The 22,542-nt window shown below is 46.1% G+C and overlaps 1 protein-coding gene across 9 annotated transcripts in view; it reads right to left on the reverse strand.

Annotated features, from left to right (window-relative positions):
• The window catches only part of RBM20 (RNA binding motif protein 20), a 209,131-nt gene that overhangs the window by 47,297 nt on the left and 139,292 nt on the right, over positions 1–22,542 (reverse strand). For 7 of the 9 annotated variants that reach the window (XM_067024692.1, XM_059054897.2, XM_067024694.1 and 4 more), the window contains 5 exons: positions 18,420–19,506; positions 16,952–17,013; positions 15,024–15,115; positions 14,121–14,218; positions 1,533–1,676 (listed from right to left, as the gene is read on the reverse strand). In XM_067024692.1, the coding sequence (XP_066880793.1) occupies positions 1,533–1,676; positions 14,121–14,218; positions 15,024–15,115; positions 16,952–17,013; positions 18,420–19,313 (1,290 nt within the window). In that variant the 5' untranslated portion in view covers positions 19,314–19,506. The remainder of the gene's footprint in view (positions 1–1,532; positions 1,677–14,120; positions 14,219–15,023; positions 15,116–16,951; positions 17,014–18,419; positions 19,507–22,542) is intronic. The other 2 variants (XM_067024697.1, XM_067024698.1) reach the window with 1 other exon arrangement.

Genomic DNA, 22,542 nt, shown 5'->3' on the forward strand with positions numbered 1-22,542 from the left:
TTTCAAATTCTGCCACTCAGCTTTCTAAGTGCCTCTTTCTTTTTTAAAAAATTCTTAAATTTTTTATTTTTATACAATTTTTAAAGGTTACTTTCTATTTACAGTTATTACAAAATATTGGCTGTATTTCCCATGTTGTACAATACATCCTTGAGCCTATCGTACACCCAATAGTTTGTACCTCCCACTTGCCCACCCCTGTATTGCCCCTTCCCCCACCCCACTTGTAACCACTAGTTTTTTCTCTGTATCTGTGAGTCTGCTTCTTTTATGTTATATTCATTAGTTTGTTGTATATTTTAGATTCCACAGTATAAGTGATATCATACAGTATTTATCTTTCTCTGCCTGACTCTAAGTGCCTGTTTCTTTTTTTTTTTTTTTTCGGTACGTGGGCCTCTCACTGTTGTGGCCTCTCCCATTGCAGAGCACAGGCTCCAGACGCGCAGGCTCAGTGGCCATGGCTCACGGGCCCAGCCGCTCCGCGGCACGTGGGATCTTCCTGGACTGGGCTACGAACCCGCGTCCCCTGCATCGGCAGGCGGACTGTCAACCACTGCGCCACCAGGGAAGCCCCTAAGTGCCTGTTTCTTCATGCAAATATTTTAGCACCTCGAGCTCTCACCGGTCACATGGGAATAAAACAAATTCAGTGAATTTCACTGCATTCATGTTGCAAGCTGAATTTTGGAAATTTGCCCAAAGTAGAATTCTGAGAAGGAGGAATGAAGAGATTAAATGAGTAGTCTAAGCCCAGGTTGACAGAGGAAGACCACTGATGATCCAAGGTGGCTTTGAGTATCCAAAGTTCATGCCTTAATTAAGAAAAGAATTTCTCCTATGCCTGTTCCTCTGATTCATAAAGTTAAAATATTTATTAAAAATAAAAGACTAAATATTTGTACTTCTGACCAGTCACTGTATAAACTACCCCCTTTGACTTTAGAAATGAAGATAAACATATTAACCCCCAAAGACTCAGTCAATCCTCATAGGTTAAGGGTTCTTAGTTCCGTAGACTCACCAGGCATCCATTAATTCCCACCTACTCTTCTGTTGTGAGAACCAAGAGCCTCAGTTGCTAACACCAAGGATCAGTGAAAATAACCTGTTCCCCGTCAGTGGTTGGCTGGCTCAAAAATCCATACCCTCAGAGATGAGAAACTTAGAAGGTAAGAAAGACAGTAGCATTAGCTCAGGGGGTGGGTAACACAGTGAAAAGACTCAAGTCCATGGATTTCTGTTTTAGGGACCTGCTAGCTTTTCTGTGATAATGAGCACCTCATTCCAAAGCACATCCTCACTTCTAGGTAACTCACAAAGGCCTGGATCCATCACAAGAAGAGTCAGGTGAAACAAGAGGAAACAAAGCACCACCATCAATGAAAACCTCTGTGCTGTACCAGCAGGAGGCCAGCTGTGTATTACCCCTTTATGTTATGAACAGCTGCTTTTTAAAAAAATTATGTAGTTCCCCTCCACCAATGTGTGGTCTATCTGGTACATACCAGTGTGAAAGTGCCCAGACCTACCTGATTAGTAGACTTCATGAGGATGTAATTAGTGACCTTTCCAAAGGGCAGCCCCAGGTTAATGACGTCATTCTCTGTGCAGCTTCCCTCCGGCAGATTGCAGATGTGTACCACGCGGCCAGCACTCGTTTTCCGCTGCGCAAACTAACGGGAACAAAGAGCAGTAGTTTGGTCTTCAAAAGACATTTCCTTCTTGCCCTCTATCTATTCCAGATGCTCCTATTGGTTACCTTCCCCCAAATAATGATCAAAAAACTATAATTTACAAAATGAATGCAGAAAAATAATCCATTTGCAGAGATATAAAACACTGATTTTATGCCATCTCTTTACAAAAAAGATTCGTAACAATTTTAATGAGAAATCACATCCAGAGCTGTCAAAGAGATATTACTCAGCCATAAAAAGAAAAGAAATTGAGTTATTTGTAGTGAGGTGGATGGACCTAGAGTGTGTCATACAGAGAAAAAGTAAGTCAAAATGAGAAAAACAAATACTGTATGCTAACACATATATATGGAATCTAGAAAAAAAAAAAAAGGTTCTGACGAACAAAGGTTCGTTTTCTAGATCTAGATTTTTCTAGATTTTTTCTAGAGCTATCAAAGAGATAAGAAAATGGGCATATCCATATGTTGCTGGTGGGAGGTTGTGTATCTACAATCTTCTGAGAAGATACTTTAGCATATTTAATAAAACTTAAAATATATATAGCACAGGATCCTGCCATCCCACTTTTGGAAATCTAGCCTACAGAAATAAATACACCAATATGTAAATACTTATGTACAAAGACATTTATTGCAGATAATTTATTATAATAAATTTATAATTTATTGCAAACATTTTTGGAGACAGCCTGAATGTCCAAGAATAGGGTAATGATTGAGTCATTGATGGTTCACACCTACAATGGAGAACTATGTAGCCGTTGAAAGAAGGTGGTAAATGAGCTGATCAGGAAAAAATTTTTAAGATAAGTAAAAAGCAGGTTGCCAAGTACAGGTGTAATATGATGCTATTCTTGTAAAACAAGCAAAAACCCAAAAATATATAAGAAAAAGATGAAGCAAATGTAAAATTTTGATAATTATTGGAATTGGGGGATGAGTACACAGGGATTAATTACACTTGTCTCTACTGTTCTGTATGTTTGAAATTTTTCACAATGGAAACATTTTAAGGGATATCAGCACAGACACAGAAAGGTATGGGACAATACATATCAACCTATCAGTACTGGTTATCTTCAAAGAGCAGAACTGGAAGGGAGTAAGGGGGAGATGTTTAACCTATTTCTTATGTGTCTCATATTGTTTGACTTATAAGTTTTTAAAAACCCAATAAAGAAAAAAGAACATAGAAAGGATTTGTGAAGTTAATACATATACATAGACATTCACAGTGACGACCTTTGGTTTAGGGCAGTGGCTTCCAAATCTTTTGTTAGCCTTGAAATCCTTTCTTCAAACAAAAGCTTGCCCACCAGCCCAACATATTCAAGAAATAAAGAGGTGCTGCTCTAGACAAACCTTGCGGTCCAACACCCTGCCGCCACCCCCCATCCAGCAGTCCCAAAGACATCTCTAAGGAACACAGTTTAGAAACGAAGACCTGGGCCTAATCAAAGCTCCTGGAGGGAGGAAGTGTGTCTGTTTTGTCTGTGCAAACCTTAATCAGACTGGAGTCTCCAGGAGGTTCAAGAATTAGTAGCCATAAGCCAACCCAATGTGGAAGAGAAGGATGCAATTTTCTAAACCCATACTAATAGCATAGCCCACATTTGCATAATCACCATCTTCTTTCTGTGATAAAGTGAACTTCAACATCTAATTACATTTGATGTGGGTCCTACTCTGCTATAGTAATATAGTGGGAAAGTCTGAGGTCTCAGCCCTAACAAGGGCTAATAATTTGGTAATTCTACCATGAAAAGCCCTCGTTTGTCTCATCTGGGCTGAGGACAATAAGAGTCAATAAGAATTTCCTTGGACAGTTCAGCCCTGAATTAGAGAAACCCAAGTGCCACTTTCAGACCTCCCTCTCCGCAGTGTCCAGAGGTCAAGTACTTTCCCAAAGGGAAACAGTCTTTAGTGTGTGGCCCAGGCAGCTCCCAGAGCATGCCCATACCTCCCTAAAGTGCAAACGGTGCTCTCCATAAGCTGGGAGACTTTGAGTATGAACCTGGCTAAGGAGGACTGAGCCCTTCTCCAGGGAAGACAGGAGGAGGGCTAAGAGGCAGGATCTTCGCTTCTCATTAGGGTGAGGGGCCACACAAAAATGCAGACCCAACTGAGCTCTCGGGCTGGGCAAAGTGGCCAGTCCTCTGAGTTTATCAAAAGGAGGGCTGAGGCTGGGTGCCCTGCTGGCTCCTCGAGCCAGGCACGTTTCTGCCTATGTGACTCTGCTGTGTCCGGCCCGGGCTCATGTGTGCTTGGACAACAGAGCAGACACGCAGGGCAGTTCTGGACCGATCCTGCTCCTTGCCTGTCCCGTTGCCTAGTGACTGGGCACAAGGGCCAGCGCCTCTCTCATTGTCTCCTCCAGACTGAAAGAGCAACTCAAGAGGCTTTTATCCAAGCGTAAGTGTAGCAACTACTGCTGAGAGCAGAGCATGCCTCCCGAGGAATAAACACCCTCACCACTGCTGGTCACCAAAGAATGATATGAAGTCACACTGTGGACAAGTTAGAAAGGTGCTAAAACGAGTGAGTCTCAATTAAGATTTTCATTTAAATTTTAAAAGTACATTGCAGCAACATGGATGGACCTAGAGGACTGTGACACTAAGTGAAGTAAGTCAGAGAAAGACAAATATCATATGATACCACTTATATGTGCAATCTAAAAAGAAAAGATACAAATGAACTTATTTACAAAACAGAAATAGACTCACAGACATAGAAAACAAATTTATGGTGACCAAAGGGGAAAGGGGGGAGGGATAAATTAGGAGTTTGGGATTAACAGATACACACTACTATATATAAAACAAATAAACAACAAGGACCTACTGTATAGAACAGGGAACTATATTCAATATCTTGTAATAACTTATAATGGAAAAGAATCTGAAAAAGAATAGACATATATATGTATAACTGAATCATTTAGCTGTATACCTGAAACTAATACAACATGTAAATCAACTCTACTTCAATAGAAAGTTGTTTGTTTTGAAAAACTAAAAAAAAAAGTATCTATTTACATAGAAAAAAAGTACATTTCATTGGCTTTATTTCCTCCCGAGATTTTTTTTTTTTTTTTTGCGGTACGCGGGCCTCTCACTGTAGTGGCTTCTCGTGTTGTGGAGCACAGGCTCCGGATGCACAGGCTCAGCCGCCATGGCTCACGGGCCCAGCCACTCCGTGGTATGTGGGATCCTCCCGAACTGGGGCACGAACCCGTGTCACCTGCATCAGCAGGCAGACTCTCAACCACTGCACCACCAGGGAGGCCCCTCCTGCCAAGATTTTAATCAGCAACAGAAATTGGATTTTACTGACACCCTTGTTGTCACTTAAAATACTCATGAGATTTTTAGTAATCTTCCAATTAATCATATTAATCTGGAGTTTCTCCACTGGTGAACTGCAGATGGGTTACAGGTATGCCAAGGTACTGGCCCCTTGGGGCAAAGCACCTCCAGTGGCCACAAGCAGCTTCTTCACTTTAACTTCACTTCTTCAGTGTATCATTTTCTAAGGGACCCATGAAATGAAAATCTTGCCCATCAAAAATCTGTGTTGTATCTGGTGTCAGGGCGTGTGAGAAATCTTAACCAGTCAGAAACGTGTTTTATGTGTGGTATTCTTTTGCAAATATTTGATTTAGGATAGTTCAGCCTACTTTCCTTTCTGTCACTGACCTAAAGTATCTTTTTGTTAAACTCAACTAGGTTCAAAATCATATGTGATTCATAAAGGGTACAGGGTTATATGTATAATCACTCTACTCTATCCTTGAACAGTTCATATAAACATGGCTATTATTTGCCTTATGTCCTATGGGAACTCTGGACGATGGGAGAGAAGGGGTGAGAGGAAGGTAGAATATGGTCTAGGTGGTACTCTTCTAGAGTAAGATCTGTCCACTGGGATCACAGACAATCCTGAGTGCCTTGGAGCAGGCAGCACGATACCTTACGCTAATTCCCAACCTGGGCTCTCTAAGAAGTCCAAGTCCTGAAGGGTCTTTGAAGGTAACATATCAAGGAAGGATTGTTATTTTTGACATTTAAAAAACCGAAGTTGAGGGACTTCCCTGGTGGTCCAGTGGTTCAGACTTCACCTTCCAATGCAGGGGGTATGGGTTCGATCCCTGGTCAGGGAGCTAAGATCCCACATGCCCGGCGGCCAAAACACCGAAGCATAAAACAGAAGCAATATTATAACAAATTCAATAAAGACTTTAAAGAATTTAAAAACAAACAAACAAAAAACCCTGAGTTGAGATCATACTTTTAGTTTCTCTACTGAGATGCTAATCTTGGTTAGATCCTTACCCTGATAAGAAACTCTGTTTGGTGTGTCTGTGTTTTTCGATTCATACAAATGGGGAGCTAGTTAATTACTCACTAATGTAAGTACTTTGGCAGATACAGTACTTTTGCCAAACATGAAATTCAGGACAGGTGTTGCTCAAGGTAGGAGTAATAACTGAAAACAGTTTGGGCTGTAAAAAGCACAAGACTTCCTGATGCAGTGAAAGAACCTGATCTTGGAAGACAGAGGACTGGGTTTCAGTCCCAGCTCAGCGACCGATTAGGTACATGACAAGGACAAACTGGTTTTCCTTTCTGGGCCTTAGTTCCCCAGTGTCTGGAATGAGGCAGTTAGTCTATACGTCTTAAGTCCTCTCCAGATGTAAAATATCCATGCTTATGCGGCTCAAAGTTCTAAAATTCCACTCCTCTCAGAAGCCTTGCCAAGCTAAACCCTAAGATCCAGGTTAATGATAAGTTTCGCCAACTATGCTGGGCAAAAACAGGAAGTCTGTGTTTTTCCCACTCCCTGTCCCAATGAATGTAACGTTTGTCCTCCCGCTCTGTGTGATCAGCCGTTTCAGCATGCATCCATATGTGCACAAGCACGGCCATCGTTCAGACAGGCCTGTATGGGTTGGTGCTGGTTTCATCTTTACAGGGCTGAAGATAAGCTCCAAGCAGTGAACACCTTGCCAATGCGCTCTGCCCTGAGAAAGACTCCGCTCCCTGAGTGAACGAGAGGAGTTGAGATCATATACCGAGATAAACTAAAGACACGTGGGAACGCTGCCTCTCTGAGGACAGACACACATCAGGTGTGTGCCTCACGGTTTTCAGGCACCAGTGCCAGGCCAGTGGGAATATCAGAGAGACCTGGGTCTGTGTCCCTGCTCCCCACTGACTACCGTGGGCAAGTTACTGAATTTCTCCAAGCCTGAGTCTGTTTGTCTAGAAACCAGGGAAAATAAACATTGATTCCACAGGACCGTTTAGAAGACAAAAATGCCACAATGTGTGTAAAGTGCCTTTGTGCAAGGCCTGGCATCAGCAGGCTTCTATAAATAAATACTTGTCTCCTTCTTTCCTCCAACAGTTAAAGGATGTGCTAAGATGCTCCTGGACTGGGAAAAAAATGTAACTGTACTGTGATTATGTAAAAGAAAGTCTGTGTTCTTAGGAAATTCGTGCTGATGTAGTTAGGAGTGAAGAGGTACCATGTCTCCAATGCTTCAGAAGAAATATGCATAGATCATTATTTATTTATTTATTTATTTATTTTGCGGTACGTGGGCCTCTCACTGTTGTGGCCTCTCCCGTTGCAGAGCACAGGCTCCGGACGCGCAGGCTCAGCGGCCATGGCTCACGGGCCCAGCCGCTCCGCGGCATGTGGGATCTTCCCGGACCGGGGCATGAACCCGTGTCCCCTGCATCGGCAGGCGGACTCTCAACCACTGCGCCACCAGGGAAGCCCTGCATAGATCATTAGATGGGTGGATGGATGGATGAACAAATAAAGATAGAGATGGATGGACAGACAGATGATAAATAGACAGAGACAGAAGAGACACAGAGAGAGAATGATGAAGTAAATGGGCCAAAATGTAAAAAAAGTAGTAAATCTAGGCAAAAGGTATATGGGAGGGGGAGTGTTCCCTATACCTTTCTTGCAACTTTTCTGTAAGTCTCAATTATATTAAAATTAAAAGTTACTAAAATCAATTTTAAAAGATGTGCTCTGGGGCAGAAGAGCAGCTGGGTTTAGAGAGAATTGTGAGATGTTGATGGGCTCCGCTAACATCCCACCTCATGGTCTGCCTGCTGAGCTCCCGGGAGGCACACATGCGACAGTGCATTTGGAACTTCCCAGTCCAAGGTCAAATCTCTAAGAGAGCTAAGGCGTCTGAGCTGTAACTGAAGCCCTCATTACTAACCTAAGGGGACAATCATCCTTCACCAGCCCAGGGGACACTTCAGTCCGCTCATAGACCAGTATGACCCGAATGCCCCTACGTGCAATTAGGCGCCTGGGCTGTACATTTTCACAGGCTGAGGTCACTCATTTAAAGCCAGATGCTGCTTCTAATGGTTCGTGCAGTCGAGTCCAAGACCTCTCAAGTCACCCACAAATCTTTTATAGATGGGTGGAAATGTGAAAAGAGCAGACTTGTGTAGGAAGATTCTGAGACCTTTCAATGCCCTCCGACGCAGGTGGGAACAGCCTTCGCGGACGAGTTCAAAGAACAGCCTCAGTCCAAATAACTCACAGAGGTGCAATAAAAATGGGGCTCAGGGCAAGAGGCCTGCGGGGTGAGAGAAGTCTCTCAAAGTGCTTCTTAGAGCTACAAAATGTAGATTCGATCTTCAATAAACAATCTTCTCTGCTCCAGCCTGATCTCCTTTAGATGTGACCTAATTTCCTCTGGCACACAGTCTGCGGGCCTCTGCTGGCTTTGTGCTAAACAAACCTGAGGACAGACACAGGGCAAATGTTTATTTCTCATGGTGTCGATTTTGAACATACTATGCAGAGAGTTGAATGGGCATGAGTTCCAAAGCTATGGATCTTGGTGTAACTTGGAGGATAGAAACAGATGTCTTTATTGATACTTTCAAATATTTTATAAAGCATATTAGCTTTGACTTAGAGAAAATCTACTTTTATTGGTGCTGGTACGGGTCTTGGGTGGCTCATGTGCCGAGGAACTTCAACATGACTGTAAAGTTTAGAGTCACTAAACCTTAAAACCAGGAGGTCATCTGGTCCACACTCATCAATGTGTATGCAGACACTGATGCCTGGGAGAAGGTAAGGAACTTAATCTGTGGGCAATGAAGCAGGGGTAGATGTGTGACAACAACTCTCACTAAAAAACCAATCAATTGCAAACTTGATAAATTATGGTAAATGTATACAATAGATGGTGTTACAACATCTGATTGTGTTTTATAGTCAGATGTGAAAATATGTCTATATATCAATTAACATAGTCTTGAGAGTTTATATTAAGTGAAAAAAAACCAGGTTGCACAACAGATGATATGGGGTAATCTGACTTTCCCCAAAATATATACTTTGAGTAAATAAACATGCACATGTACACTAGCTAGAGATAGACAGCTATAGGCAAAGACATTTGCTTTTGGCTTTCTCTGCAGGGCTAGATTTTCTATTTTTTATATCTCTGCTATTGTTTAAAATTTTTTATATCATTTTACTGTTTTTGCAACAAGAAAAAATAATTCAGATTTGTAAAAAGAAAAGGAAAAAACCCAGAAAACAAACCCCACCCAGGTCTCCTGTTTCCCCACTCTTTGCTCTCTTCGAAAATGTACAAGGTGACCCCTGTCCAGGGGACAAGAGCGAGGACAGAGCTGGAATGGTGAAGGAGGGTGCCACAGCAGTTAAGAACTCTCTATGCTCTTTGGTGGTCAGGAGACCAGAGTGCTCTGAGCCGTGGACCCAGAAGGCCAAGGTGGACAGATAGATGTTCAAGAAACAGCCGGCAATCTGAGGGACAACCTATGACTTAAACCTCTGGTCTTTCACAAACGTTTGTATTTTCCTGTGCCTCGGTTTCCTTATTTGCACACGTTTTCTGGTGTGCAGGGTCCTGGTGAGAAAAAAACCATAAAAACAATGTGTATCTGGGCTTCCCTGGTGGCGCAGTGGTTGAGAATCCGCCTGCCAATGCAGGGGACGCGGGTTCGTGCCCCGGTCCGGGAAGATCCCATATGCCGCGGAGCGGTTGGGCCCGTGAGCCATGGCCGCTGAGCCTGCACGTCCGGAGCCTGTGCTCTGCAATGGGAGAGGCCACAACAGTGAGAGGCCCGCGTACCACAAAAAAAAAAAAAAAAAAAAAAAAAAAAAAAAAAAAAAAAAAACAATGTGTATCATCCCAGGCCAGGGAGGCCCCATCTGAGGCACCAGCACTAAATAAACTCCAAGGTGGCTGTGAAAACTACAAGGTGGTTTTACGGGGACAGCCAGCAGGCAAAGTGTATCTCAGGCAGGTGCAAGAAAACTGTTTACGGCCTGAGAAGGCCCCTACAGCCCCTTCTAGAAACCTGATTACTCTGTTTATGACAACTCCGGCAGCAAAGGATAAAGTGCCTCTGCTCTGTCAAACGGCAGAAACTTAAGTGAAAGTGAATGTTCCTCTCCCAGGACACTGGGGCTGGAGGACACTGGGGCTGGAGGGGACAGACACAAGGCACCCACTCTCAGCAAACGCAGCACACAACTATCACTTCAGTGCCCCATCTCTGTCAGAAATAAACATGGAAACGAAGGGCTCGCATTCCCAGCCAGCAGAGACAAACGTAAATTCAGCCAAGCCTGGGCTTGGGGGAGGTGGTAGATGGGTCATGTGGTCGTTATAGATTTCGTGGCAGTTCAGATACCCTCTGAAGCCTCAGTCATGACACGGAGCCCCTTGTCACTGTGTTCTCCTGCTTAAAAACAGAGGGCTATAGAAGGAAGAACTGCTCTTTGCTCCACAAACAATAGTGATATGACAATGGCTGAGTCCTGGCTGTTCCGGCTTTTACTCAACAAAATGTGTTTCTGAAAAGACGCATGTAAGCGGAAGCAGGCAGAAAAAGTCCTGGCACTGGACCGGAACACACTTCTGGAGGAAAAGGTATCAAAGCCTTTATGGGTTCTCTGTGGTAGCTGGAAGGGGGGAAGTGGGAGGAGTTTCACTGTCCTCCTTAAATATTTCTTTTCTGTTTGAATTTTCACAAAAAGCATAAATATGTAAGCAGAAAAAAACAATAGAATGCAAAAAGAGCTCGCTGGGCACTCACGGAGCCCAGAAAAGCATCCTCTGGTAACACAGTAACCACCCCTTGATGTATCTGCTTATCTTGGGAGTTCAGCATTTGTAGGCAGAAAAACACCCAATAATTTCTCTGAGGAACTCTCCTGCTACTTAAAGGAGCCTCGCAGAGCATCGTAGCAGATTCATCAGCTCTTCGTTTCTCGGCTTTCCTCCAGAGGTCAGTATTTTGGGATTTCAGGTTTTTCTAAAGAGACATAGCCACATTCGACAGCATTTGCCAGAAATGGCAACAAGAGGACCAGAAGCCGACAGAAGGACGTAAACGTCCAGGCACTGGTGATGCAGGGAGTGGCTGGGGCAAACTGTGTCCTCGTCCCCCAGATTATCCTTGGGAAGCTCCCGTGACCAGCAAGGTTTCGCAGAAGTCGTAACGATAAAACCAGTCAGATGAGAGCTCTTCACCTCCAATGCGTATACAGAAATGCCTCCAAATGTCAGGTTCATTTGGGGAGACGCTGTCACGGTACAGAAGAATTCGGCTGCTGGGTCTGATGGCCTTTTCACCTTTTGCTCCACGGCTGCTGCTGGCCAAAGCCTGAGAAGTCCTCATCACCCCCAAGGCAGCCTCAGAGCCTGCTAAGCAGTTTGTGGAGTGGGAGTGGGGGAGGAGGGAACTTACTAGTGAGAGAATCATCACGAGGGAGAGAACTCAGAGACCCCCAGAGACGGGCAGCAGCACTTAGTGGTTAAAAATGAGGCTTCTAGCTAGAGCCGGGTCCCCTGGGTTCAAATCCCAGTGCTGCCATTTACCAGCTGTGTGACCTTAGGCAGGTTACTTAGTCTCTCTGTGCCTCAGTTTCCTCCCCTCACATCTCCATCACCTTCCTGCTGCTGCCAGTGCCGGAAGCAAAATATTTCTTGTGTTGCTTCTCAGGCTCAAGCCGGATGAATGCGCATCTCTAGGCGTCTGGAGCAAACTGTACTCATCAATGGTCACGAGTCAGCAGATTGCTCGTTCCGGTCCCTCACCTAAGTAAAGCCCTTCCGTGGGAGCCTCTCAGCATCTCTCGGGGTGGGGAGGGCAGATATGACTACAGGGACGCCCAGACAGATTCGCACAGGAGGAATGCTGACACTGAGACCGGCCCCAAGTCACGTGGCCAGCAGACAGAGCTGGCCTTAGCATAGGTTTCCCCACAGCAGGCGAACCAGACTCATTACTCAATAATAGCCATCATTACTTCTTGCACACTGCACGGTTCACAAAGCATTGTCACCTACACAGTCTCATTTGACCCTCACAAGGGCAGGACAATGGCTGGTCTACCCTCAGACCATCGAATCAGGAGACTGTGCTCAAATGGCCACATAAGATGTTCCAAGATTAGAGGCATAATCAGAAGATCACAAGCCAAGTGAAAACCTAACTTCAAAAGTCATTATTAGGGGAATATTTTCCCCATTTAAGGAAATGGAGCCTCAGAGAAGTAAAGCCATTTGCCCGAGGCCACTCGGCTTCAGGATCCAGAACTGGGACCTGAAACTTAGGGCCTCTTGCCTCCACATCCACAGCAAAGGGCCTCTGGCTCACTGGTCAGCGCCGGAGGATGCAGTTGAGGCACAGACAGACACAGAGTCACCCTGCCCTTGCCTCTCCTCGCCCCCTCAGCCCCTGCCCCTTCATAAAGGGACTCAGTGGACACGGGCTCTCTTTCCTGTTCCCAGACTCCTGGCCCATCTGGCACCCAGCCCTGCCTCCCCTGTCTGGGTCACAGCCCCTTTCCACTCAGTACTGGGGTCTCAGAGCTGACTCCGCGGTCCACAGTGTGGGAAACAGGCCCTCGGGTAGGTGGTGCTGGAGCAGCCAGCGCCCCCATCGGCCACGAGGTCAAGTCATCGGGTGTCTGACTCCAAGACAAATGCCAGGTTCACTGAACACAGCCATTCTGCTCTCCTGGGACGGACCCCAAGCTGTCACTGACCGGCCGTGGCTCTCAGCCTGAAGACTGCAGAGGGAAACCACAACATTCCCTCGCACACGGGCTTGCGGACAGGGGCCCCCTCTTGAAGCACGTCTCCCCGAAACACAAATAAACAGACACAAACAAATGTAAATCTTGGCCCAGACAGGCCTCACTTCTCATCAGGAACCTCTTCGCCTCCCCACTCACTCAGCTGCCAGGGGGTCTAAAACCTACACTTCTCTGCCTGCTCTTCCTAAGTTTTGCTCAAATGCCCCGACAGACACGTGGAAGGGACGGCACGTGGAGGCCCGCTCTCTTGCACACAAGAAGAGAGAAGAGCCCACAGCTGCTCACATCACGAATTGGAAAAATACAGGCACACGCAAAACCACACAGACACATGCCCTCGAGCAGGCTTCAGCCAAACACAGTCTGCTTTACAGGTGGCTCTGAGGCTCCCACCCCCTTCCCCACCTTCGCCAGGGAGGAGGAGAAGCTGGGCAGCTCCCGGGGACCGGGCTGCAGGCAGGGGGAAAACTGAGGGGGGAGAGCGAGTTGTCACAAGTGCTGGAAAAAGGAGGAATGAATCTTTACAGCTTTGGGGGACGAAAGTGCCCGTTGTAGAGAGGAAGGAACACAAACACAACTAAAAACGAAGTATTGATATTATGCAGATGTCACCATTTCCACAAGGGGACAAAAATACCATTAGTGCATGGTCCATACTTTTCAAACACATTTTCTCTTTCTGTTCAAGTTTCAGAATTACCCACTCACAGGAAATGGTCCACTTCAATAAAAAGTCCAAGTCTTAGAAAACACACAGCGCGCGCGCGCACACACACACACACACACACACACACACCCCTCATACTTATTTTTTTCTAAACCAGTGCTGAATGCTAGAAAATCTCTGAGTGCTTTCAATTTTAAGAAATTACGTCAGCTTTTTAATCTCTGTGTTTCAACACCAGCTGGACTGAATTAAACAACTCTTTTTTTAAAAAAAATATTCATCCATTTATTTATTTATTTGGCTGTGCCGGGTCCCAGTTGTGGCATGTGGGATCTCCAGTTGCGGCATGCAAACCCCCAGCTGTGGCACACAGGATCCAGTTCCCTGACCAGGGACCGAACCCAGGCCCCCTGCACTGGGAGCGTGGAGGCCCAGCCTGTGGACCACCAGGGAAAACCCTGAACTGAACAACTCTTGACCTCTGCTTTCCCTCACTGCACTAAGCCCCGTCTGTGCCAGCTTCACCCCAGCCCCTTCTGTACCTGTACACCCAGGCAGAGCAGGTGATACCAATGCGTTGATGACGACAGATGACAGTGGAGAAAATGCTTCTGTACTCACATTTGTCCCTGCGGAAGCTGAAGGGAATGCGGGATTTGACTGAGTAAATGACCTCGCAGGAATGGCCGCATATGATGTTCCAAGATTTGAGGAGTAATCTAAACGGTAAATTACACAAAACTGGGTGAAAACCTCGTTATTTCCTTGACCTTCAAAAGTCATGATTTATGGATATGTGCAAGAGTAATGTTCCTCCTATTTAAAACCAAAAATGACTTTTTTACCCAATGTTCTTTTAAAAAATATTAAATTTAGCTTTTCTTTCTTGAAATAAGTCATTCTTTTTCATAAATGTTTAAAAGTCATAAGGCAAACATAATAAAATAACTGGTTTAAGCCCCCCAAAATGTCAATATTAGGACAGAAGTGGGAAGAGAAAAGTGAAAATTCCATTTTAACACAGTGATTAGTGATTGGCATGATTATACCTCTGGGCGTGTTGATAACCAGCAAAGCTTTACGTCTAAAACACGTAGAAAACACTGAGGGGCCCAGAGAGCAGGCCCAATGCATTTTAGCATCTTGGGATCTGTTTGCTTTATAGATGTGTCCACAAGGGCACATCGGGGACATATGGTTATTAAAGATGGGGAGTAAATGTCAAATAGAGAGCTAGTGGGAAGCAGCCGCATAGCACAGGGAGATCAGCTCGGTGCTTTGTGACCACCTAGAGGGGTGGGATAGGGAGGGTGGGACGGAGACGCAAGAGGGAGGAGATATGGGGAATATATGTATACATATAGCTGATTCACTTTGTTATACGGCAGAAACTAACACACGATTGGAAAGCAATCATACTCCAATAAAGATGTTAAAATAAATAAATAAATAAAGGTGGGGAGTAAGAAGCCTTTGGAAAACTGATTTCTGCTTCAAGCTGCTGATCTGTGGGCCCTTTCTCACCTTCGTTCCCCGCAGGGTTATAAACGGCTGTGCTGTTGGGAGGGGCACACAGTGTTCCCTCTGCTGAACCGAGTACACACCGGACAGCGGCGCTGGAGAGGGGTGAAAAAGGGGAACCAGTTACTCAATAAGTTAAACAAAGAATTGCCCTGTGACCCAGAAATTCCACTCCAAGGCTTAGACCCCAAATAGTAGAAAATCAATGTTCAAACAGAGAAGTTCACAGCAGCCCTATTCATAATAACCAAAAGGTAGAAACACCCCAAATATAGATCAAAAGATGAATGGATAAACAAAATGTTTTATATATATATATATATATATATATATATATACGAATATTATTCAGCCATAAAAAGAAGCCAGTCACAAAAGGTCACATGTTATATGATTCTATTCATATTAAATGTTCAGAAGAAGCAAATCCATGAAGATAGAAATTAGTGGTTGCCAGGGGCTGGGGGTAGGGAGGGGGAATGGGAAGTGACTGCCTAATGGGTATAAGTTTCCTCTGGGGGGTGATGAAAATGTTCTGGAACTAGAGACTGGTAGTATTTGCAAAACCTTGTGAATGTCCTAAATACCATTGAAATGTACACCTTAAAATGGTTAAAATGGTGAGTCTTATGTGAGTCTTATCACAATAAAAAAAAATGGGGAGCCAGAAAAGAAATGCCTTTTTAAAATCACTTTTTAAAATTGTGGAAAAATACACATAACACAAAACTTAACCATCTTAACCATTTTTAAGTGTACGATTTGCTGGCATTAAGTACATTCACACTGTTTGGCAACCATCCCTACCCTCCATCTTCCAAAGAACTCTTTCCCATCTTGTAAAACTGAAACTCTGCACTACCTCCCCAGCCCCTTCTCCCAGCCCCTGGCAGCCACCCTTCTACCTTCTGTCTCTATGAATCTGACTACTCTCAGTACCTCCTGTAAGTGGAATCACACAGCACTTGTCCTTTTGTGACTGGCTTATCTCACTTAAGAGTAACGTCAAGGTTCATCCATGTTGTTGCCTGTGTCAGAAATTCCTTCCTTTTGAAGGCTGAATAATATTCCACTGTAAACACAGACCACATGTGTTTATCTATTTATCTGGTCTGGACATTTGGGTTGCTTCTACCTTTTGGTTACTGTAAATAAGGAAGGGAGGCCTTTTGGATGAGCTCATTTCAAAACAATTAACCCCAGCCTCTGTTCTACATCCCTGGGCCCAGGCTCCTCTCTTCTGTGTGGGTATCTGGAACCCCTTCCTCACTGGTCTCCCCGAGTCTGCCTTTGCCCCCACCACCTATTCTCAGCACGGCAGCCAGGGTCCCAGACAGTGAAGCCAGAGCACATCCCTTCTCTGCTCAGCCCTCCAGGGCTCCAGTCCCATTCAAATCCAAAGTGAAAGTCCTCTTCACAAGCCCAAGTGCTCAGGATGGGGCCCCACTACTTCCCTGACTCCTCCCCCTAGGTACTCCGCACTGCTCACACTGAAGCTTCCTGAGCATCCTTGGACCACGCCAGGGCCCTCAAACTTGCTGTTCCTTCTGCTGGGAGTGTATGTCCCCCAGACGGCCATGGTTCATTCCGTGCCCTCCTGGGGTGTCCTCAGTGAGGCCTTCCCACCACCAGCCCCTCTGAGTGTGTGTGTGCGCGCACACACACACACACACACACACACACACACACACACACACACACTTCCAGCCCCTGCCCTGATGCCGTTTTCTGCTTAGTGTTTACCACCAGAGATGCTATAGAGTTCACTGGTTTATCATCTGACACTGCCCCACCCCGCTGCCACAGAACAGGGATTTGCCTGTTTTGTCCTCTACTCTTTCCCCAGCAAGAACAAAGCGAGGCACACAGTAAGTGCTCAGTGAATGTTCGCTGAGTGCATGCATGAACCTGTCCTCCTGGACAGCACTTACTTTTCAGAGAAGAGCAGGCATTTCTGAGCATGTAGTTTCCCTTTTACATGCAGCTCCCAGTCCTAGGCCAGAAGGAAAGAAAAATGACCGAAGGAGAACTGAGCCCCCGGGAAGGCAGTGGACGAGTACAGGCTTCCTCCTAAGGGCAGGGAGCGCAGAGTGCCCAGATGCTGGACCAGCCCTGCCGATGCCTCTCCCTCCCCTGCTCCCCTCCCATCCAGGCTCCTCCCCCGTTCCTGCCTCCCTAAGCAGCCGGCATCATCATCATCATCATCATCATCATTGGCCACCATCCGCACGTCCCATGCCTATCTTGGACAGGAGCCCGGATTCACAAGTCCGATTTCCTCTTCCCCTCTCAGGGGGCCCCTGGTCCCACCACACCTCTGATGTACTTCCATATGAGAATCGGGCAGGTGGACTCCCAGGGAGTTGCAAAGTCTTAGAAAAGACTTATGAGAGACAAAATCCTCCATCACCTCCCACGTTAGCGGGACCCCTCCTGAGACAGGAGGTGAGAGGGTATGGTCTACCCAAGTGACAGGGATGTGTCTGCATGACATAACCCAAGCAGGGGTGAATGACACACTGTGGTGTGTTGCCCGCTAAACAAGGATTACTGGGCTCTGCAGACAAGATGAGAGACAAGAGGCCGTACAGCTCAGTGATAAAGAGGCACAGGCTCTGGGAGGGTCAGACCCACGTTCTAATCTCCACTCTACCACTTTCTGGCTATGGGGCCCTGGACAAGTCAATTCATCTCTCTGGGCCTCAGTTTTTGCATCTGTAAAATGAGTATAATAATAGTATCTACCTTGGAGAGTTACCGCTGACACAGAGAAAGGGTTTAATATATGCTAACTGCAACTATTATTGCTTTGGAATATTTCACTGCATCATCAATACATCTTGGGGGAAAATTTATACTACCATGGACTTTTGTTTACAGTGGCCCAAAGCACTTTACAACCACTGAAAAGGTGTAATAAGGCTCTACCTCCATTTTGCAGATGCAGAAGCTGAGGCCCCTCTATAATAATTTGTCTAGGTCCCACCTGAGAATTACTCCCTCGCCCAACTCAAGATTCTGCTAACACTTTCCCCCTTTTGTGCTCAGTACTGTATACGTTCTCAAGGAATGTAGACAAGGAGGCAGAGGCTAATGCCTGAGTCCCTTTTCCATAACCCAAGTGGGGTCACTTGGCCCTCCACTCACCCTCATCTCTCACCTATAACCGTGGGTAAGAATCTCTTATTTGCCTTAAAGCAAGGGACTGGCCCTGATACATTTCTGAAATTCCTTCTGGTTCTAATACCTAGGCTTTTCGTCAAGGGTACCGATGGCAAAATTCTGTTACCCAGTCCCCAATCGTCACAGTTCCTGGCCCGTGAGCAGCCAAGAGTTGGGTTGTGATGGCGAGCCCACAAGGCTCCAGCTGTGGCTCCCAGCCGGTCCTGGATGACTCACCTTCAGATCAAACACCTTCTTGTCGCAGATGCTACAGACGTGGGGCAGGTGGAGGGGGGCCACCCCGTGAAAGTCATTCAGCTCGTGCGCCTGCAAGGGCCGCACGGACAGCGTCGCCTGCTCCTCCGTGGCCCGCCGCCAGGCTCCGCTGAAACCCTGTTTGCTGTTGTTGAGCCGACCCCCAAAGGAAGGAGGGGTCCTGTCTGGGGTGGGCTCCTCGGGGTCATACAGCTCATAGGGCTGGCTGGGGGCTGGAGGCCACAGGTTGGGGACTGCTCTAAGATCGGGCTTGCTTTGGCCAGAGAATCCATGGGGGCTCTCCCACTGGCTGTTCGGACCCTGAAGCAGCGGACCTACCTCGCCTTTCAAGCCCCCGGCCGGCTCAGCCGCAAATCCACCTGCCACCTGCGACCCTTGGGCGTTGGGTCCGTAGAAGTCCTTGGGAAAGGCGGCTTGGCCATCTTGCCCTGAGTGGCTGTAGTACCCTTCATAGGTCACGCTGCCCGAGGTAGGGGCCGAGGCTGGCAGGAAACTGGGCTGACCATCAGTTTCAGAGCCATATGCCTGGCCCGAGTTGGCTTTGCCATACTCGTAGAATCCCGCTGCAGCAGGGGTGGGCCCAGTCTTGCCAATGCCCAAGATGACTGCTGGCTGGGCAGGGGTCTGAGGCATGACCCCGCTGAAAGGGTGCATCACAATGGCATTGGGGGGCTGGCTGGGAAGGCTCACAGAGGGCCCTGGGCCTCGTGTCTGGCCCGGGGGTGAGAAGGCAACTGCATTCGAGGGAAAATGGGCACTGGGCATGGTTGCTGCGTGTTGGGGCACCCCGGTGTGGCCATGGGGGGAGCTGATCACGGACGGATGCCTCAACTGGTTGAAGAGAGGCTGGGACATGGCCACTTTGGAGAGGACTTGGTTCAGGACGGTGGCAGCCGCGGTGTTGTTGGTGACGGCCGTCTGTGCCAGCTTTAGCCGGTGGAGGGTGAGCTGAGCTTGCAGCTGAGCCAGCTGGAGGCTCGCGGGCGAAGGAAGCAGCGGGTTTGGGTTACTGACCGAGAACGGGGTCTTGTCCAGGAGCTTGGCGGCACTGCAGGGAGACAAAGGTCTAGATGCACAGCTGTCTTCCACACAGGGGGACAACAGGCTCTTTGTTTGCTCATCCGTGGTCGCCCCTCCCATACAAACAAGACCCTCCCACACAGGCCCTACATATAATCGAGTCTGCAAAAACCTATGCTCATACACATCAGTTAAACAATTATTTTAAAACTCTAACAGAAAAATTCTTATATGGCATAATGTTCAATCTCACTGGTAATCAAAGAGATACAAGTTAAACCATTAGAAACAAATATTTGCCTAGCCAAAGTAGCAAATATATATATATATATATATATATATATATATATATATATATATATATACGTATATATAACTATATAGCCATATATATATACTCACAGCACTCAGTGCTGGTGAGATAAAGCAGAATGGATACAATATCAAGGATAGTCTAAACTCGTGCAACTTTGTCCAAAGGTGGTCTGGTGACATGCATTCATTACAGCAATACTCTTTGACCCAATAATTCAATTCTATAAATCTATCCTAAGAAAATGAGCTAAAACGCAGACAAAACTTGATACCCAAAGATGTTTAATGATACATTATTTAAGAGTCCAACATGGAAAGTTACAAATAACTGATAACAGTAGAGGGAGGGGAGTTTTAAAGTGAGTAAATTATAATACATTTATAGAATGAAAGGTTCAGTAACCATTCACTACTGGTGCATAAAGTTCTACTGTATTATATGTAATATTTAAGACATTCCAAAAAAGTGTTCCCATCACTAAGCTTAAAGACAGAAAACATTCCACCACACCAAGCCCTCCTTGGGTATCTGCTCTCCCCATCTTCATCCCGCACTCATCCTTGCCAGGGATCGGCTCCATTTTGAACTTGGTAAGGTCATCGTTTACATAGAAAAAAAAATTAGTGACATGAGAAAAATCCATATACTCTAATGTTAAATGAAAAAAGTAGTCTCCAAAATTGCACACAGAATGAATTGTGCGTGTATATTTGCGCCGAACACGTTTTCATCCTTGTGCTCATTTCACATCCAAAAGCAACAAGAATCATGGGCCCTTCAGTTCACTCTCAAACCCAACTAGCATAGGAAACAATCAAAAAATTACAAGTGAAGAATCTGAATTTGAGATCACAGGCAGTGGTGGGCTCTCACAGAATCTTATTTCGGGGGTGTTCTGTCTGACACGTGCCTTTCACGTGACCCCTGGTGGTTAGTTACGGTGTTTTCTAGACCAAAAATCAGGACCTGTGGACTGGAAAGGGAACAGACTTTCCCGGAAAATCTGGGACACGTGGTTACCATTGTCAGGGCTCTTTTGTAAGACCCTATATTTCCTGGTCTTAAAGTCCCCTTCCGAGGAGTGGGTGCAATCTGGAAATGTGTTCGGGATGTTGATGAACTGGAATTCTCAGGACATTTTAATGGGAAGAATGGGACCGTGCAGTTGAGATTGGGATTGCCATGGACAGCCCAGGCTGCACGTTCAGCATGTCTACGGCAGTGTGGGATAGAAACGGCAAAGCTGGGACACTTTAGACAAGGTGTCCACGGTCACATGCTCTGTACCGTACAAGTCTGATGATAATGAAACAAAGAAGGGCCAGAGGTAGGGACAGGCGAGGGAAAAAAGGGAGGTGTGTGGCATGTCACTCCTCTTCCACTTTGGGTTGGCGCTTTACATTGGTCCGAATGAGGGGAGGCACGTGGGGGAGGCAGGTGAGTGGAAGAGAGTCTCACATTTACTGCACCAGTGTGTGGCCAGTGCTTTGCCTATGTTACCTCATGGGATCTCGCCATTAGTCCTATGGGCTACGGGTAACCTCACCCCAGTTTTGCAGGGCAAGAACCTAAAGCTCAGAGAGATTAGGTGATCTACTTAACAAATACCCATTGTTGGTGAGTATAGACCAGGGAGTCAAACCCCAGCCAGGCTTTGCAAAGAAGAGAAGGGGCGCAAGTGGTTAAGTACACAGCTCCTCAGCCCTCTTTGAGTATTTCTTCATGGGCTGCTTCACTGTTTTGCCTAAAGTGAGTTCTCAGAACATTAGGCACACCCACATTCAAATTCAAGTACAAAACACATTCGCAGCCAGACAAAAACGACTTTGTCTTACTCTTTCTCATTCTAAGAGAGATCAAGAATTTGCTGTAAGTCATTAAAGAGACAGGACCTTCACGCAGCCAGCAGCCCTGCTGTGCTCCAAGGACAGAACAAGCTGGCTGCATTTTAAGATACTGGAGGGCTGGTGAAAGGTGGTGACAGACCTTTTCTCCTCTGGGTGGTTGTGCTGGTTGCAGTCAAGCCTTGGTGGCCCCAGTGTGGCCCGGGCACAAATCATGGCAGCAGCAGAGTTGCGGAAGTGCTAACTGTCCACGTAGGCAAGAATATGAAAGAAAAAGGAGGATGGTCTAGAGTCTGGTGATAGATTTCTACTTGTGTAGTATTAAGTAGCTGAGCTTTGGAGGAGTAATTAAGCTTAACTCAAAGCCCTGCCCACACAGGGCCAACCCTTCCTACCAGGGCTGTCCTGCAATGCAGCCTGTCCTTGCTAACATGGCAATAATGAGGTGCCAACTTGGTTTCCATGAGAGTAAGGAAAGGTTGGTTCTGTTTTCCCCAGAGAAGTCAACTGTATTTTCTAAAACTGTGTTCTGGGCTGGAGGGAGCTCTTGCTGGAGATTCCCCTTTGCCTCTGAAAGGACACGCAAGGAAGAGCTGTCTTTCCAACTAGGAGAGCCAACCTCGCTGGGTATTTGTAGGTCAGCCACGGGAAACAAGTGCTTTTCTGAGGACAGTCCAGGTTACAGAGGTTTACTAATTCACATGCAGCATGAATTAAGAAGATTGGCTAGATTTTCTTCACAACTTCCACTTTGCCTAGCAAATTCCTATTGTCCCTAACTTGAATCAACCTTGAATGGAAGTGATTTCACATGAATCATCAGAGCTAGATAACTTTTTGAACCAAAGACCCTTAGATAAAAAAGAAAAGACACTTTATCCTACTTTTAAAAAGGCTTAAAATT

Source organism: Kogia breviceps, chromosome 2, assembly GCF_026419965.1.
Source record: "Kogia breviceps isolate mKogBre1 chromosome 2, mKogBre1 haplotype 1, whole genome shotgun sequence".
NCBI lineage: Eukaryota > Metazoa > Chordata > Mammalia > Artiodactyla > Physeteridae > Kogia > Kogia breviceps.